This window comes from Aptenodytes patagonicus, chromosome 3, assembly GCF_965638725.1.
Source record: "Aptenodytes patagonicus chromosome 3, bAptPat1.pri.cur, whole genome shotgun sequence".
In the NCBI taxonomy this organism is placed as follows: domain Eukaryota; kingdom Metazoa; phylum Chordata; class Aves; order Sphenisciformes; family Spheniscidae; genus Aptenodytes; species Aptenodytes patagonicus.
Window position 1 is genome coordinate 59,854,506 of NC_134951.1, and position 14,972 is coordinate 59,869,477.

Consider the following 14,972-nt stretch of genomic DNA (forward strand, 5'->3'; position numbering starts at 1 on the left):
TCTGTCTTTAAAGCCAAATGTATGAGAAGGGATATCGGTGAAAACATGCCGAAACTTACGTGCCATCCAGGAATGTGGGTGACTGCACAGCTGCCTTGAAAGGCACCCAAGAATATCTGTATTGCATGTGTATGTTCATCTCAGTTTACTGTATATGCAGCTCAGTTTACTTGGTCCATGGACTCCTCTCCCAAATTACACAGGACGAGGACAGTGGTGTGCATGGGAGTACTAGGAAGTGAATTTTGCAAACAAATTGAAAACAAGTGAAGACATGCTATTTGTCTTAAGAGCTCCATAAATCACAGACATCCTTAACTGGGCGTAGACCATGAATCCCACTGGTATCAATGGGAAATTTTGTAATGGTCAAAGGACTGAAGAGCCTTCCAAATGAAACATTCACTAGTGCTTTCCTAGCGAATCAGGTTACTGAAATATTTTTGAGGAAGTATTTGGAGGCGATACGAGGAAAAAGTTTCTGTATAGAATTCTGTACTTGTGTTCAGGTAATAAATAGAAAACAGTGGACTGAGTTCTGTATTAACCACGAATCTGTGTCAAAGGCTGGAAATACTAAATAATCCAATTTATGGTTCCCTTTGGTAAGTCTGTGTAGAAAAGCAGCAGTGGTACTATGGGCTCTGAACTATTTCACTGATTTAGCTGAGGATCCAGTAGAGAGTGGACAGAAATCCTGTGGAGGTCACCCCGAGGTCCAGTCCCAGAGATGAGCTTGACGGAGCCTAGGCTCCAGCACTGCGTCTGGGTCACAGTGCGAACGTGCCCTTACGGATTGTGCTGTAGCCTGCCAAACCAAAGACAAACAGGTTCTGCAGTCCTGGGATTGCCACGCTGAAAGATTGCTTCAGAAGACAGCGCCGTCTGCTCCACAACGCAAAATGTCAATGGATGGCAATATAGGTCCCACAGAGCTCTGGGCCCCAAAATCTTCAATTCCGTAGTGTAAAAAGAGTCTGTGTTCCACAATACAAGGCTTCAAATCTAACTGTGATCTTCTCACCCGTCTCTTAGTCCGTAATTAAGAACAGACTTGCAAATATCTCAGGTCTGACACCCCCGTGCCTTCCTGTTGAACACAGCTTCAGCTGAAGAGGGGTTGTGTGTGAAGACATTTGTTCAATCTGAAAAGCTTATTTCCATTGCGATGCAAATGAGCGTGAGCCTTTCTGGTAACCTTGTGAAACGGTAGATCATTGCATCATCTGAAGCTGAATATGCTCTGGTAATAGGCTGTGAAACGTGATCATGGAGACGTATTTCCAAACTCTAAGAGACTAATAATAATTCTTCCTAATTCCACACAGTATCATGGTGGAGGCTTGAAATATTTCCCTTTTCATGTGAATAATGCCATAGCGAAGCCAAGTGTTAATGCTTATTATTGCTGCAAAATTATTCTTCCCTTGTTACTAACATACACATTTTAGTTTTTCAAAGTGGATTTTCAGAGTGTTGGGCTTCTCACAAATACTGTTTGTTTAAGTGGAGAAATACTTCTCGGTCCTTCTTTTAAAAACAGAATGTTTGAAAAATTGCAAAGCCTATATAGGAAGATACATGGAAAAATGCAAGATCGGGCAAGCTGGACCCCTGTGATCATGCCAGCTTTGACAGGGAACGATAGCATTGTATGCTAGTGTGCTATAATTTAAGGTTTTTTTCCTAGCATAAAGCTGCTTTCCTAAGGGGCAGCTTTTTCAGCACCAACGCATACGATATCCCAAATCTCTTCATTGCCTCAGCATCGGCACACACGTAGCCACGTTGTTGGTATTTTGCACTTTGCTCTAGAATAACCAGTGTATTACGGGGCAGTAGCAGGAGCATTATGTGTACTCCACTCACTGTCTATACCATAGTCATGAGGGCAGTGAAACGCTATGGTGTGTATATTACAATTTTTTAATTCTCAAGAAGAAGGGCCCACAGACTGCTAAGCACAAAGCTTCATTTCTCCCTTGCTGTAAAGAGAAAAAGCAACCTTAAAACAACACTCAGAGAACATGAAGAAAAGGTTTCTTTTTGCCATATGGCTTGGACAACTGTAAAAACTAAAAAAGCTGTCAAAACTAGCCAGTAGCAAAGGAAAGGGGGCAAGCTAGGGAAACCAGCCCTCCCCGTCTGTAGCCGGAGGAAGGAGAATGGAAGGTGTACAGATGTAGTGTACTAGCTCTTTTTCTCAAACAGGAGGCAGTGTGGTCCGCTACAAACAGCTCGAGAGCAAGAACCAGGACCATGTGTTTCTTTCCCAGCTTCAAAGCTCCCTGCTGAGTATCTTCTACAAAGATCTTGTCTGAGTTCTCTTCTCCAGAGAGTTCTGGGTGAAAAGCAGTAGGTAAAGGCTGTGAAAAATAAGCAGCAATATCTAGTTTGTGTTGTAGAGTGTAACATTCATTATTTCAAGAAGAAACTATAAAGAGGATCTTTATTTGGGAACCTCTCAATGGCCATTGCTGGACTTCTCCCCTCCTTTATAGCCTTTGTAGAGCAAAAAATGCTCATCCACACTACTGAGCCCAGAAATAGCCCATGAGAATAACATGAATTGAAACCCAAATGAGTCTGGTAGAACCCAAAATGTGAAACTTCATTGAGAGCTATCTAACCACGGACACTTGCAGAGAAGCTCTTAAGCAGTCCCACAGAGGAGCTAATACCCCATGACAGGAACAAGTACAAGACCAATTCCTAATGCAGTTTGGACTCCATGTGTGAGGAGCTTAACACAGGCAGAGAAATAAATTAATCTCTGTTCTACAGAGGAGGCATTTTTCAAGGAGCGTTTAACCAGGGACTGGTCAGGAGCAAAGCCAAACTAGTTTTGTTCTAATTGAATAGATCAGTTTTGGAGCACACTTTTATTTTATAAAATGCGGTCAAAAATTATCAGGAGCATTTCTTCTCACTATTGAAGACTGATTCTCTGTACTATGCTTTATTTTCTGAAGTTTCCTGGAAAGAGTTTCCTGAAATGTGAGATCATTTCTTCATTTCTCCCATGGGATGGACACACACGCGCGCGCACACACACACACACAAATAATAATAAAAAAAACGTGTGATGGGTATCTCCTGTAGAAACAAACATGCTGCTGCTGGTGTGTACTTTCATGTGTGCACGTAAAGGAAACAGACCTAAGTAAACAAAGCTGTGTTCACCACAAAAAGTAGAGAGGGCTTGAGAGGGCTTCCTCTCTCAGGTAGTGGCACGGAGGGAATGGAGAGAGCAGCTATGTGGTCCAGCCCCAGCATCCAGGGGGTTCACGCTGGTTACCCATTAATCCCTTTCAGGCGTTTGTCCCTTTCCCTGTAGTGAAACTCCTGGTGCACACCAGAGAGCTCAATTGTTTCATCTGTCCCGGGCAAGACCAGATCTGGATAAAGTGCCACCCAGGTGCCTTCGGTGACCGAGGGGGGGTGTGCGGGGGGGGGGGGGGGGGGGGCGGCTGCTGGCTGCCCTTGTATTTGTTTTGTTACATCAGCAAGAGCGGACTTTCATGCCTTCGCTCTCTCCTTTTCCCCGGGCTGGTTTTTGCTGTGCCTTCAGTTCTTTCCCTCCTCCCCCACCTTCCTCCTCTCCATTTGCAGAGCGCCCCTCCTCCTGGGCTGCTACCCCTCCTTTTCCCCTCCTCTTTCACAGTCAGAGGCTTGAAAACTTGTTAAAAGCTCTCCCAGTGTTCCAAGTTAGAAAAAACTTTTACGAGGTATCAGCACTTTTCTTTCATTAGTGGGGAAGGAAGGATGAAAAATACAAAACAGCAGTAGACTTTTAAAGTTTAAATAGACAGGTCTGAGTGCCTGAACGCGCTCTTCCATTTTACTTTAACCCTCCAAAGAAGTACTCTGATCCAGTTTCACTGCTGATCAGCAAGGGTAAGTTGAAAGTTTTCCTTTTTCATCCTTTTGTGTATCATTTTTTCTGAAAACACTTTTTTTTTTCACCCTAAGAATTTTGTGTTACTGCGCTGATGGTTGAACTTGTTTAAAAATATACATCTGTAAAAGCCTAAGTTCTCTTAAAGTGCTAAGTTGAAACCTGTAGGAATTCTTTGCTTTCTTTGGTCATATTTCTATACATTTCTTCAGATACTACACTTTTCAAACTTCTAACCTTGTTCCACTGGGAGAGAAACTGCGGTGGAGTTGTAACTGCAGGGCTGAGTTGCAGACTTGTTGCTAGTGTTTGGGTGGAATCGCTCCTCTGTGTACTTGCCTAAGACTAACTCAGCTTCTTTAAAGGAAAAACCGAGGTGCGCTTCAGTCTCCTCTGTCGTACCGCAGTTGCATCAGAAGTCGGGAACAGGGAGACCTTGTCCTGAGTGCGTCCCCCTTCTGCCCCACGCATTTTGCTTTCATACGGAAATCCTGATTGATGCCTAATAGTTTGTGCAGAGCAAGGTTCTTAATTGGGTGCTTTGTTACATGCTGCAGCTACTAAAGTGGTGACTTTCACGTGGTCTTCCTGATAAGTTTTCCCCTTTTCTTTTAAAATAGATGTGATAAAATCCAGACGTGGGTTACGGATTTTTAACCTGGTTTGTATATAGTTACTCTGTTTTAGCAACCTCGGTGAAGGTTTTTAGAGGAGGAATGTGAGATACCATGATATGCCTTACCACGTTGGCAACGTCTGTGAAAGTCTTGGGCAGATATAAATGAAAGTTGTCTAGGAAGAGCTGTGCAAGAATATCCACAATATGTGTCATAATCCCAATATGACACATTCCCTTTATATTACCTTGAAGGCTTAAATACCAAAACGCGGAGGAAAAAAATGCTTGAGCAGCATCTCTTGGAGAACTAAAAAGCTTTTTACGTTGCAAGACTTGGAGCGATTCCTTACAGCGATTGTTGCCTGCTGCTTGCCAGTAGTTAAAGAGCAACACGAGGAGGCAGGAAAAAGAGCCTTCAGTTGAAAGACAGACGAAGCACAGAGTCTATCTTATCGAGTAACACGTTTTCCTCTTAAACAAGAATATTGTGTGCTTATGCGTGTCCTCACGTTTTGCCTTGAGATAACCACCGAGCCTCATGAAGTGGCATATTTCGACTGAGGAGTTCCTTTTGATTTTTGTGTGTGAGATTTATGATGCAAACCCCTGGTAATGGGGACAAAAATGGGCTACAGACACCTTGTGCCTGACTTCCATGTGTGTGCGTGTGTGTGTGCGCATAGGGAGCAAGTTGGAGGATTTGCGTGAAGCTTTCATCCTGCCATCTTTAACATCTGGACAGCACACTACACTGCAGAATTTAAGCCTCTAGTCTTTGGGATGTTTACTGAAGTGTTTCCTTCAGAAACTTCAAAGCCAAACACTGGCACTGACCCATGATACCTAACAAGCATACAAATGGGAGAAGGGTGAGCAGCAGGCTGGGTTCAGAGAGGGACGCAAGGGATTTGATTTGTGACATAAATCTGAATGCTTATAGACTCAGGAGCGCAAACAGATTCAACACTGTAAAGTTATCTCAGCTCTCATATTATGCAAGCCCAAAAGATTAATTTTATTTGTCTCTGAAATGAACGTCGGTTTAGGCCAAGGATTCCTGTGGGCATGAGGAAGGTTAGATGACATTGAGCAATATATCTGTTTCATCAGATACGTCGCTCTCTTTCCCCAAGTCTCTGGTATCTCCTCCCCATGTTACCCACTGAATTTATCTCGCATGGAGGCACCTGGTCTGTTGTTTATGCCACACGTACATTGTAGAAATCCAGATTTCAAAATCTGCAGGCAGGAGCATCAGAGGGCCCAAGGCCCCATCAGGGAATTCAGCATTTCTTCTCTTAATTCCAAAGTGAGTCAGGAGAAGGATGAATCTGGGCAGCAACACAGAGGGTAGACCTGACTTGTACAACTGCAGAATGTCTAAGAAAGTGCTTACGGTTGCTTTTGCAACTATGCTTTAGAATTAAATTAGGTGGAGAGGGTATAACATGGGAGAGGCAAAGGCGATGGGGTAGATCCACAAGTGCCTGACCACCAGCAATACTAGCAGACAACGAAAAAAACACACAGTTGTGACACTTTAAATTCTAGTTACTGCAACCATTTAGTGCGTAATCTTTGTCCAGTGGATGAAATGAACTGAAGCTCATCTGCAGACCTCCAAATGAACTACACCTTCCCAGGGGAATGTCTGGAAGACATTTGCTGATTTTTGTAAGATTTCAGAAAACTAGCCTTCCCTATTCCAACCCATCCAAACCCCATCAGTTGTACATCTCAGTTCCTTTCTCTGCAATGCTGGTTGCTTTTGGGAAACACTCAAGCTGATTGACGTTCAAGGTCCAGAATCTTCTCTTTTGTTGGCTATTTATGTGTGTGTGAGCACCCGTAAAAAGGTGGAAAAGGTTGGAAAACCAAAACTTTGGCCTGTTTCCCAACTGCTTCAGCTGCACAATCCCATTTTAGATCCCACTCTAACCCTTACTGCTCTTCCATCCACTAGCATGTGACCTTCTAACACTGTAGTCAGACCTGGGCATGTTACCACAGCACTGAGTTTGCATTATTCTTCCTGGAAAATATGAACCAGATGACGTGATCAATGCCGTCCATAAAAAATAGTTCTAGAATTTCTTAATTGTGGCTTACAAATCAAATTTCTTATACATGTGGTCATCCAAAACCCATGCAGATGAATGCTGCTCTATGGCTTTTTTTTTCCTATCTTTACCCACACAGTAGGACCTGGAAGAAATCCATCTTTTGAAGAGTTTACTAGGCCGGCATTAGTCTGTCTCAGAAAAAGGTTATAATCCTGTAAAGTAATAATCAGTAAGAACTCATGAAAAGCACATACTCATCATCAGCCATATCCTTGAATTCCTGAAGTACTGAAATTGTATCAATCGATCAGGTCAACCTGTGTCATTCAGTGGACTCATTTAAGGTGTCTGGAAGTGTTAAAAGAAGTTTAAATCCAGAATGCTGAAGAACTATTTTTAAAGGCTATCTGCCATCCATGTCAATCTATTTACAAAGCTAGAATACTTAAATAACTGTTTGATACAAAACCTCTTTTCATACCCAGTAAACAGATATTGTAATCAGTTAATAAAAATGGTCTTTCAGTGCCCTGAAAGTAAACAAGTTAGATCCGATGAATGAGTTTTCTCTACAGCAAAACAAAGTACTGTGTTTCATAAAGCAATAGAATCCACTTAAGCAAAGGAATAATATATTTGTGCCACCACAAGGTTATCTGATTAACAGTACAATGTTTTGAATTGATGTGGGGTTTTTTATCACTGGCAAAGGCTAGCTAGTAAGTGATCTCTTTAAAAAAAGTTGCTTTTCGAAACTATGTATGAGTAATTCAAGCATGGAATGTTTCCTCCTGGAGTTTATATTGCCAGAGGACATAAATGAAACATAGCAATTTTGCATGCTGAAGCAAATTAAAAAATAGGTAGTAAATTCTCAAAATATTGCAGGTGTGGGATTAAGTAGGTCAAAACTGAAGTAAATCACGTTGCATTAATGGACCAGAGTGGAGTGTAATTAAAAAATAAACAACACATAACTGCCTAGAAATAACACGTCCTCTGTTTTCTTAATCAAACTTTCAATCTGAAATAACATTTAGACAGTAAAAAAATATGTTGAGTCTGAGGAAAGTCTGTAATGCAGTACTTTCGAATCATCGGAAAGCTGACTAATTAAATCAAGAAGCTGTTACTTGAAAAAGGCTCCTTCTGTCCACTTCCACTTCTAAGACACGGAGCAAATAGCTTGCCTTTAAAACAAACTTCACATGTTGTATAGTTACAGGCTGTTCTCTGTTTTAACAATCCCAGCCTGAGGAGGAGCGTGGTCACATTTCATTCCAGCCTTTCCAGAGACCTCTGTGCTCGTGTGCCCGACTCCTTCTCTGCCACCCCGAGCCCATAAAGACAAGCTAGCCTTTCCTGGGAAGGACTAAAGCTGGGAATGGCTGAAGGGATGTGTCGGAGACAAACACGCTGTGTACTCCTCCCAGCAGAGGCTTCCAGATTTAAAAGTCCGGAGCAGGCCTGATCCTTTGATGGGGCTTCATTCATGTGAAGAACTAATTAGATGAGGAAGGGTCTGCACGCCGCAGTAGGTAAACTTCAGAGCAAGCTGACTGAGCGGACTGAGGAAATGGCCCTGGGATATTTTTCAGGGGTTCAAAAGATAATTGGCATCTTGGAGCTATCAGAGCCAGTACTTTAAACGCTTGTCTCCCATTACTCTCTCAGACTCTTTCCGATGGCAGGAACGGTGTGTTTTTATTTGGCATCTATTGTTATGATTGAGTTTGCCAGACTTATAATCTTGTGTTTCCAGTGACTCACTGCTTCTTGAAAGAAAATCTCCCTGGTGCTAAAATTTCCTATTTTATGAATTATCTAAAAAGGGCTTTTTCTATAAATGACCTTCGCTAGGGAACATATCCATGATGCGATGGGGAGGAAATCATTTGGACGTTATCAAAACTATTAATACCAGGAAGGGATTACTCAGCATGCACGGAACAAATATCTATACCCAGCAGCATCTACTTTAAAAGGGAAACTTTGTGATTATTTTTCCTTTTAAGTGCCCGATTTCACATGCTTGTTCATGTGGGGCAAGTTAAAATGTAAGTTTTTATGCAGATAAGATTACCATTCTCCAGTTGATAAAAATCCTGTAGTGAACTTTGTTTTTCCTAGGAATCTAGAACATCAAGTAAACAATTTCATTTCTTTTATGTCATCCAGTGTATTTCCAGATATCCCTGAGAAGCTGCCTGTGTCCCAGAAACGCGCACTTGAAAACTCAAGTAGAGAGAGACAATTTAAACTTGCAGTGTTCAACACTCGGAATGCAAACTGCATGCCAGGGGTTGCCTTAAAAACAGAAAGAGCTCATTTACCTTTTTTCTTGCTAAATCTTTTTTCCTTTCAAAACAAAGTGAAAGAATTTAAATACAAAAAGATGCAAATACAAAGCTGATACTACAATAAATTAAGCAAGCCACAGATAAACAGGAAACCAGTTCCTCCAATATGGTAACATGAGCTTAGCTGTGCTTCATGTATTTACTATTTTTGGTTCCTTCATAAAAGTATAGGTAACAAATACTACTTTGATCTTTGTGCTGCAAATACTAATGTATAAACTTTATTTATATAGCAAGCTTTTTCTAAAATTGAGTATAGTATAAACCTGGCATCATTAGCAACTATACTTTTAAATGTATTACATACAATGTAGTGATATGCAAGAGCTCAGTTTAATGTTGCTGTAGGAGAAATAGCACACATTTTGCAATAATAAAATTTTAGGTATCTGACCCTAACATTAACTTAGTATAACCTTTTGTATTAGGTTATACTATGGTTTGCTTTCTTATTCTCTTAAAGACTGAACATAAAAATTACCATGAACAATCCACACTGAAAGAGAGAAAATCTTTCATTTAATTTATTCCTAGCATATTCAGGCAATGCCACTACGTACTTCCACACCCTGCTTCAGCGGTGTGTCACAGCTGTTTCTACCTGAGGCAGGTGTAGATCATTGAACTGAGGCTGCCACCGAGACATTATATGTTACTCTCTCTTTTCAGTTTCCCTGACTTCCCACTCGAACTGCAGACTAACTAAAATTCTGGTTTCTCTTCAGATCATGTAAAACACATGAATTAAAACAAAGCTGACATCACTGCTCTATTAGCATTAATCTGTGATTCAGTGTATCGAAGGTATTAAAGTTCTGTCTTAACCATCACTATTTTTTTTTCCTTTGTGTCCTTCTTCAGCCAGCATCCTGTGAAGATGGGTGATTGGAGTGCCTTGGGAAAACTTCTTGACAAGGTTCAAGCCTATTCTACTGCAGGAGGGAAAGTGTGGCTGTCTGTCCTCTTTATTTTCCGAATCTTGCTACTGGGGACAGCAGTCGAATCTGCTTGGGGAGATGAACAGTCTGCTTTCCGGTGCAACACTCAACAGCCTGGTTGCGAGAACGTCTGCTATGACAAGTCCTTCCCCATCTCCCATGTACGCTTCTGGGTTCTGCAGATCATATTTGTGTCTGTACCTACCCTTTTGTACCTGGCGCACGTGTTCTACGTAATGAGGAAAGAAGAGAAGCTGAACAAAAGAGAAGAAGAGCTCAAGGTGGTCCAAAATGATGGTGTGAATGTGGATATGCACCTCAAGCAAATAGAAATTAAGAAATTCAAGTATGGGATAGAAGAGCATGGCAAAGTGAAGATGCGTGGGGGACTGCTCCGTACTTACATCATCAGCATCCTGTTTAAATCTGTCTTCGAGGTGGCTTTCTTGCTGATACAGTGGTACATTTATGGGTTTAGCCTGAATGCCATCTATACCTGTGAGCGAGATCCATGCCCACACAGAGTGGACTGTTTCCTCTCCCGTCCAACTGAGAAAACCATCTTCATCCTCTTCATGCTGGTCGTGTCCTTGGTGTCTCTTGCCTTGAACATCATCGAGCTTTTCTATGTGTTCTTCAAGGGTGTCAAGGATCGTGTGAAAGGGAAAACCGACCCCTACTCCCACAGCGGTGCCATGAGCCCTTCCAAGGACTGTGGCTCCCCCAAATACGCTTATTACAATGGCTGCTCCTCACCGACCGCCCCCTTGTCTCCCATGTCTCCCCCGGGGTACAAGCTTGTTACCGGAGACAGGAACAATTCCTCCTGTCGTAACTACAATAAGCAAGCTAGCGAGCAAAACTGGGCCAACTACAGTGCGGAGCAGAACAGAATGGGGCAGGCTGGCAGCACCATCTCCAACTCACACGCCCAGCCCTTCGACTTCTCTGATGAGCACCAGAACACGAAAAAACTGGCGTCGGGACACGAGCTGCAACCCCTCACCATTGTGGACCAGAGGCCTCCCAGCAGAGCCAGCAGCCGAGCCAGCAGCAGGCCTCGACCTGACGACCTGGAGATCTAAGCTTCTAGCTGCAGTACTTGCTCAACTATGAAACGACGTGCATTGGAAGATGCAGTCTGTGCTGATCTTGTTCCAGTGGAGGTGGTACTTAACAGTCTCAAGCAGGAGATTTTAACAATCATAAAAACAACCAAGCGAACAAACTTTTAAAATACTTGCTGTTTTTGGGGGGGATTGTGGGGTTGGTGTGGGGTGGTACAGTACACATCGGTATTTAATGTAGCTGGTTTAAAGAATTTAAATACTAAAAAAAAAAAAAAAGGAAAAAGATAGGTAGTCAGTACTAAGGTAGGGGGTTGTTTTTCTAGAAAGGCTGTAAATATCTGAGTGTATGTGTATGTGTGTACTATCGTGTTTGTTTCTAAAGAATCTTCTGTAATACTAAAACCCAATAATAATTGAACTCACATTTGTCAGGGTGAAGTGCTGCCTGAAGATGAAAACATTTTTCCTATTGAACAAGCAAAAAAGTCCAGGAGTGCCTCTGATCATTTCCCTGTCAAGAACATTCCATTCTTAGAAAGTGCACTTTGAAGGTAAACTTTCCTACGTGGTCCTCCAGGTTGTTGAGAGGCTCCTGTGAGGACAATCTACAGCCTTTGAATCATTCAACTCAAATTTCAGACATGGCCCACCAGGAAATACTTTGGTCACCTGTTTTTCCAGCCCTTCGCACAGGTAGATTTTGTGAGGTGCGTAAGTGGGATGGCTCCACACTCGTAGAACCGGCAACCACACTCTTGCCCACAGCGATACTCGTGTCCTGCTGCTCATGTCCAGTCTAATTAGCATTATATAAAACCCAGTTTGCTGCCACTTGCAGATTTAAGCGTTAAGACAGGCAAGCAACTGCCTTTAGTGAATTTTATCACACCTTTATGTATATTAAGGGTGTACATATGTGTGTGGATGTGGAGGTAAAGGTATACACAAAACACCCTCAGAAGCATACGTTGAGAAATAAACGCACACAGATTACTTGCAGTTGACACTTTCTCATGGATATTGTGAAGATGTGGGCCACTATGGTGTTTACATTCTCTGATTCCTTCAATGCAAGTGAAGCACATGTCATTATATTTTTTTAATTCTATAGAATATTTTCCATGTATCCTAAATGGATGCTTTTTTAAAAATAAAAAGGGCCTAATGCTGGATGTCTTGCTCTGGAAAATCTCTCTTTTAAGTCAGTGGGAGTTTTGCCTGAACGAAGGCTACAGGATCAAGCCCAAGATGTAGCGAACCATGTTCTTGCTGGCATGAATGATTTTCTTGTCTAGAAGTTAGGGGTGGAAAAGACCCATTAGGTCATCTAGCCAATCTTCCTGATAGGTAATAATGATGCTTGAATGATAGAAGATGTAGTACTGTAAGCAAGCTTTAGTCTTTTATGTGAGAAACTTAGAAGAAATGCTTTGTGCTGGATTAATAATAAAATATGCCTACATGACTTTTGCAGTAACTGGTATTTTTCTTGTTCTAAATATTCACTTTTACTGAACTGTAATGTCCACTCTGAGTTTGACAGTTAGGTCTTTCTAGATGGCTCTAGCAACTTTAGTGTTTACACTTAGATTTTGTTTGAAATGCAAGTGAAGTTGAAAGAATTTTTAAAGAGTACAAGTCTAGCTAATTTATTTGAAATATATGCTAAGGAAATCTACCAGTTTCTTCAAATGCATAGCCTCTTAGCTGAACACAGATTGACCAAGGAAATACATAGCTTGGTTTCATTTTGCAGCAACACAGATAAATTGTTTCATTTAATACATTATATTAATTTGTTTGACGTTCCATGTTAAACTACTGTTGTGTTCAACTTCATTGCATGTATGCAACCATAGTCCGTTGGATCATATTGTCTGGAGAACATTAGTCAATAAAGTTTTAATTTAGTATAAATATATTTTCTAATTGTCTTTTACTGTTTTATATGTCCATATATCTTTTGTTTCAGTCTTACAATGCAAACTCCTTCCTTCCCTCTTCATTTTTCCCCAGTCACTGTGCGTTTCAGCTGTATTCTTGATTTAATCCATCTGGATTTACTTTGAACTGAAATTTCACAGGACCAGATTCAGATACCCTCACAACACTGGAAAAACAAGCATCGTTTGTGCCACTCCTGGAACAAAGTCCTACTTAGCATGAACTACTGTAGTTCAAATCTTGCCATGAGCCACAGAAAATATGTATTTATTTGCAAACTATTATAAAAAAGTAGTAAGATACTATCACATAAATTTTCAAGCAATTTCTATATACGGCCTAGATTCAACATTATGAAATCATTGCCTCTAGTTTACATTTCCCCGTGTAATCAGATTGCTTGACTGACAGTTTCAATTTCTGGAATGAAATCCTCATTCTTTCCGAGTTAATGGGAGAAATGTACTGATTTTGATAAGGCTGGGATTTCACATACGGTCTACTGCTTCACCATTTAGGTCCCTATCACTAACGAAGACATACGTTCTTGGCTCTCCAGCATTGGACTCTAAAGGAAAGATGGTTCAGCTCCTTTTTTATTTGAAAAAATCAAAATATAATGGTCATGCAGTTATCATATAGCTTTCTACTTTCAAATTTGCTTGTCATTTTAAGTCCAAATTCTTCCCCCTCCTATTAGTAAAGAGGGGGAAAAATAAGCAGGGCAGTGGTAGTGGATTTACAGCTCTGAGGCATACTACACAAATACCAGCACAAGGAATGACTCCTTGAAGTATTCCTTAAATAATAACAATGAGCCCTATTTAAGATGGCTTGTCCTGTCTGTACAAAGGGCATTCCAAGCATTGTGTGAGGATCATGCCCTTGGAAAGGTGTATACAGAAACATCCAGAGAAGGGCTCACCCTGAGACAAAATCTAGTGTCTCCTAGACAGGCTGTTTGTCAGGTACATCCCAAGTTAGGGACTCAGTTCCCTGGGGCATCTTGGACAACTGATATCAATTAGTGCTTCAATGCCAAGGCTCTCCGAGTGATTTTTTGGTGGTAATGCATGTGTGTGCATGTGTAGGGTAAAGACATTCCATGGGGCATTTCTCCCACCTAGATTTATTTCTGTGGTGTGTATTTATTACACACTTCAAAGTCGTCATAGTGACATAATTTTGTGTGCCATACATCCAGTTCTTTATACGCTTTCTCCCGGTGCATCTCTGCAGAAGCAGTTGCATTGTCTGCAGCTGACAAAAAATAACGTGTGATACAATGCTAGTGCATACTTCTCAACCTCTGGATAGAAGAATATGGTAGATACTGAATTCAAACTGGAAATTATGTTGTAAAAATACACATCTCTGAAGCTAATTAAAACAAAAGCAGGGTTACAAACAAAACAGCAAGAAAACCCAAATTCAAAACCTGTTAAGTATTTAAAATTTGTGTTGATGCTTTGTGTAGAAGTATTTTGAAAAAAGGCAAATTCATCCTAAGGCCTCCACCCTGCCCCAGTAATTCGAAATGTTTGTAAAGAGTAAAGTTAGAAGGACAAGTTACAGACAGCCTAAAATCTATATGCAGATCATGTAATTTCAAGATGTTTTAAATACAGGAGCACACACTGAAGGTTATTTCCTAATTTAGAAATGAAATTTCCATATTTAAAGTGGAAACTACAGTAATAGTTTGAGAACCGGAACAAACTTTGTGAGTGTATCTGCCACACCCCCTGAAATCAGTCATTTTTAAATTATGTACTTGTCTCACCATTCCAGAACCACAGCTGTCTGCAGTGCTGCTGTGCTACGTAGCATCACTGGCTTGACTGTGCACTACCACCATGCTGGCATTTCCCTTGGAATTTCTCTGCAGCTTGGTATCAATTCAAGAAAAAAAAAAGTAGTGATGTAAGGGGTAGAGTTTTGCAACTCAGATCTGGGAGTCAATCCAGATCTGAAGTTACCTTGACTGGTTAATGTGGGGTTCTGGGTATGTCAGATCAAAACCTCCTCCAATTTTGCTTGACAGCTATTTCTACCCCACTGGGTCAGGACTACTTTTAAT

General features: G+C 41.2%; 1 protein-coding gene across 1 annotated transcript; it reads left to right on the forward strand.

Moving 5' to 3' along the window:
* The first annotated feature begins 3,663 nt into the window (after nucleotides 1-3,663).
* GJA1 (gap junction protein alpha 1) lies at nucleotides 3,664-12,865 on the forward strand. The gene is made up of 2 exons (XM_076333499.1): nucleotides 3,664-3,897; nucleotides 9,802-12,865. Exon 2 carries the CDS (start codon nucleotides 9,818-9,820, stop codon nucleotides 10,961-10,963), a length of 1,146 nt encoding a protein of 381 aa, XP_076189614.1. The 5' UTR covers nucleotides 3,664-3,897; nucleotides 9,802-9,817; the 3' UTR covers nucleotides 10,964-12,865.
* The last annotated feature ends 2,107 nt before the right edge of the window (nucleotides 12,866-14,972 follow it).

What these genes read in the sequence shown, in the direction of transcription:
- GJA1 (XM_076333499.1), top strand. Translation starts at nt 9,818, where the DNA reads ATGGGTGATTGGAGTGCCTTGGGAAAACTTCTTGACAAGGTTCAAGCC.